The following is a 3,975-nucleotide window of genomic DNA, read 5'->3' as shown; positions in this document are numbered from 1 at the left end:
GTGTAAAACATATATTTTTAAGATGACTAAAAGAAACTGAAGCTAAATATATTTAAAATTAAAGTAAAAATAACTAAACTAAACAGGGCTTTGTTTTCACCACTTTTTTGTCTTGTGCTCATCAATAGAGTAGATCAATGCTATGAAGCTTTTTACAGGGATATATTACTTTTTGAATCAAACTATAAAAGTAGTTGAGTTACATCTTGTGATTTAGCTGTGATGCCTGAGCGACATTCATTAAATAAAAGAATAACAGGATATTCACAGTTTCTGTCAGTTTATTGGTTCCCTGGGCCGAACGTCCAGCAGGAACCTGGAAAACAAAAAGTCGAACAAAAAATGACTTGTTGGCGAGCTCCAACACAAACAAGTCCGCAACAGAAATGCTCCAGAGACACTGTATTTCCTGACCCTTCGAGGATGTTGTTGCAGTTGTTTTCTCCTGCTGCGTCCTCCAAATACTGAACGGCATCCGCAAAAACGGACCCAGAACCAGACATTGAAATTACACAGCACACGGTCCAAAACAAATCACTGATACCAGGAATAACGCTGCGCTGTGATACACGGAGGACATGGAGGTCACCCTGCAGACATGACAGATGAGCTGGCTGGGGGTCCTCAGACGCATTCATACATGAAGCCAAGTGTGGATGGTTTGTCGTCTCGACAATTACATTATAACATTGCACAAACTTGACAACTTTAAACGTTATTTTTATCGAGCAAAACCCCCCCAGCTGTGAACCATAACCTACAAACAGAACGCAGCGGCCAAAGCCACAGGTTGCATCCAGCAACATGGGGGTTGCCTAAATTTACATTTTGTATACGCTGAAATACCTCGAGTGAGGCCGTCTGACAGGCCTGCCAGTTTGCAAGCCACGGCCGCATGTCCTGGATGTGTCCTGTACCGGGTCTGGATTTAGCCACCGACTGCGGTTCTTGTGGGAGTCTGTAGAGCTCTAATTAAGCCCCGTCTCATAACGAGCTTCACTGCTGTCCCGTGTCGCTCGATTAGTAGGCTGTGGTGGCCTCAGGCTGTGGTTTGGGGTTTCGTGGGGGTGGGAGATCACATCCGAGGCAAAGAGTACAGCAACAAAACAGCAAAGGCACAAATGGCAGTCCTAATATAAGAGCTGCAGCCCCCACCTTTTTGAATCCAACGACATTTTCTAGGAATTTTAAAGAAGCGTTGTTACGCTGCCATCCCAGTTCGCTGGAATTTTTACACCACAGTGAAGAGGAATGAGGTTTGTGAAGAATTTGAAGAGAATGATTGGCAAACGAGACAAGTTTTAAAAATGATCCGTTTGACCCCGCAGAATGATTGACAGGTGGAGACAAAAAGATTGCACATTTCTTTTCCCAGGTATTTTAAGATGTTTTAAAACTCATTTGGACATCATGTTCCCATCTAAAGCTGTTTATTGTATGAACTCAACCGGGGAGGTTGGTCGGTCTTCTTTTGTCCCCGTGGTCACATAACATGTTTCATACATGCACACGTTTACATGCTGTAGCGTGTGCTGTGTGTGCAGACACAACAGGAATGTTTGTGGTCGTGTCGTTTTCGGACCCGGTGCCAGCGGCTGTGTGGGTGTTAGTGGCTGCCTTAAATGACAAGTGGAAGCGGAAGCTGTGATATTTGATTCTCCAACCAATCAGAGAGGTCATGTGTGGCTCTGGACTGGACAGCAGAGCAGGGCTGCACTATATATTGACCTGGTTTCAGGGGTTAGAAACACAACAAGACTTCGAAGGAAGCAAAGAAGCTCAGTAAGAAAAGCAGCGAGAAGCTCACAAAGAAACATCATCATGAAGACCCTGATTCTGGTCTGCGTCTGCGCTCTTCTGTCAGTCTGCTGGTCCATGGGAGGTGAGGACAAACTCTGCTCGTTATTTGTGAGAATCAATAACGTAAAGAACCTAAAACAAGTTTTCCTTTTTCTGCCCTGATCAGCCGTGGAGCCCGAGGTTGTCGTGGATCCTGCTGCTGACACAGCCGCTGACCCTGCGGCTGCCGCTGCATCCTCCTCTGAATCCGACTCAGCCTCCTCCTCTGACTCCTCTTCATCAGACTCCTCAGCATCCGACTCCAACTCGAGCTCCGACTCGTCAGCCTCCGACTCAAACTCCGAATCCTCAGAGTCTTCCGAGTCCTCCTCCGCCGAGTCTTCTGAGTCCGCCTCGTCAGAGTCTGACTCCTCTGCCTCCGACTCCTCTGCCTCTGACTCTGCTGCCTCCTCCTCTTCTTCTTCCTCCTCTTCATCAGAGTCAGCCAGTGCTGAAGGTATCCCCCTGCTTTCCCTGAGTTTCTTTGGATACTTCTAGTTCACATTTTATGAATGCAAAACAATAAGAAACCTAAAAACTCAAGTCTTGTCCCTTTCCCTCCTTTAGCGTCTCATGTAGTGATGAAGAGAGACGTCGCCTCTGTTCTTCTGAGGAGACGAAGAGCTGCAGGAGGAACCCTCAGTCCTCTGCAGCAGGAAAGGTACGATCAGCAGGAGCAAATCCAACCTGTCGTTCGCTCTGATTTGAATCGATCTTTACAGCAATTACTCTGTCAGTTCCTTCTCCTACTTACGCCTCACGTTTTGTTCTCGCAGCCTGAGGGAGGTGTGTGAGCTGAACGACGCCTGCGATGAAATGGCCGAGACTGAGGGCATCGTGGCAGCGTACACCGCCTACTACGGACCCGTTCCTTTCTAAGTGGAAGACTCTTTCACTCACATGTGGACAGTTGTTTTTTTAAATATACTTTAATGATATTAAGAATGCAATAATATCCTGAGTCTTTCTGAAAAGCTGATAAACTAAATCAGATGGGGATGAACCGTCTCCTGGTGCTAACTGGAGGTTTCTGTTAGCTGCAGATCCAGCTGTGGTCTCCTGCAGATGTTCAGAGACATGGAAACACAGACCTGTGAACAATGTAAACTCCATCCAAGTGTAAATTGTTTTTTTTCTCTTGTAGGATTTTACAATGAATGGTGCTACAAAGGCAAATGTATTGTATGTTGATGTACTTTTTGTTTTTATAGTTTGCTTTAGTTTGATTTTACTGCCAGTGTTAGTGAGTTGTTGTAGAGCTGATTGGGTTTTGTGTATACTGTAGTTTGTGGGAAACACTCATCAGTTGTCTGTAGTGACCACAAATTGCCTCTGGGTTTGAAAATAATAAATTATTTTGTTTTGTCAGTTTGTTGCATTGTGCTTCATGTGAACTGAATGTGTTTTCAGGATTTTTTGTCTTCTTTCTACTGGCAAACTTTACTATTTTGGTTCAGGGCTTCAAGTCAAAGATTTGAACATTTTCAGTTTTGATATTGTGACACAATTTGTTGAAATTTATCAGCAATAATAATAATTTATCTGCAATCAATTTGGCACTTCTTTAAAAGCAGAGCACCCTTTAAAAAAATAAAATGCACACAGTTTGCACAATTGCACACTCAGTAAGCAGAACAACCCAAGATCTTTTGCTAAATGACACCATTTTGTAAAGAATTATACTCTGAAAACCTGTATTTTTTTTGCTGCATCAAACATGCATTGTTCATTCTGATTCTCCTTCAGTTTTAAATCATTTACATACTAATGTGTAAAATCTTAAAAAACTTTAAGCTCTAAAACAGTGGTTCCCAAACTTTTTATCTTCTGACCCATAAAATATTCATGGCAAAAACGTGACCCCAAATATTATGTTCTGAGTTAACTTTGTTAATAACCCTAAGAACACAGGCTTTTTGACAATCTAAACAGCTTGTACACAAATATAAATACTTATTTATGCTTATTTTGTGTTTTTGTAAAAGTTATAGGGTAAATATTACATCAGCAATTATTTTATTACCCTTTAAATTGATTTCTGGAGTCCCAAGCCCAACTTTGGGAACCAAAGTGCAGTGGTTCCCAAACTTTTCAGCTTTTGACCCACAAAATAACAGTAGCAGAGACCTGTGCCCC

At 42.9% G+C, this 3,975-nt stretch overlaps 1 protein-coding gene across 1 annotated transcript; it reads left to right on the top strand.

Moving 5' to 3' along the window:
- The first annotated feature begins 1,685 nt into the window (after window positions 1-1,685).
- bglapl (bone gamma-carboxyglutamate (gla) protein, like) lies at window positions 1,686-3,207 on the top strand. The gene is made up of 4 exons (XM_014004835.1): window positions 1,686-1,882; window positions 1,967-2,296; window positions 2,407-2,500; window positions 2,616-3,207. Exons 1-4 carry the CDS (start codon window positions 1,822-1,824, stop codon window positions 2,716-2,718), a joined length of 588 nt encoding a protein of 195 aa, XP_013860289.1. The 5' UTR covers window positions 1,686-1,821; the 3' UTR covers window positions 2,719-3,207.
- The last annotated feature ends 768 nt before the right edge of the window (window positions 3,208-3,975 follow it).

The sequence above is a fragment of the Austrofundulus limnaeus genome, unplaced genomic scaffold, assembly GCF_001266775.1.
Source record: "Austrofundulus limnaeus strain Quisiro unplaced genomic scaffold, Austrofundulus_limnaeus-1.0 Scaffold27, whole genome shotgun sequence".
In the NCBI taxonomy this organism is placed as follows: Eukaryota; Metazoa; Chordata; class Actinopteri; order Cyprinodontiformes; family Rivulidae; genus Austrofundulus; species Austrofundulus limnaeus.
This window is presented reverse-complemented; position numbering and strand designations above follow the sequence as displayed.

What these genes read in the sequence shown, in the direction of transcription:
- bglapl (XM_014004835.1), top strand. Translation starts at nt 1,822, where the DNA reads ATGAAGACCCTGATTCTGGTCTGCGTCTGCGCTCTTCTGTCAGTCTGC. An exon ending in AGTCTGCTGGTCCATGGGAG is followed by an intron (nt 1,883 to 1,966) that starts GTGAGGACAAAC and finishes TGCCCTGATCAG; the next exon opens with CCGTGGAGCCCGAGGTTGTC. An exon ending in AGAGTCAGCCAGTGCTGAAG is followed by an intron (nt 2,297 to 2,406) that starts GTATCCCCCTGC and finishes TCCCTCCTTTAG; the next exon opens with CGTCTCATGTAGTGATGAAG.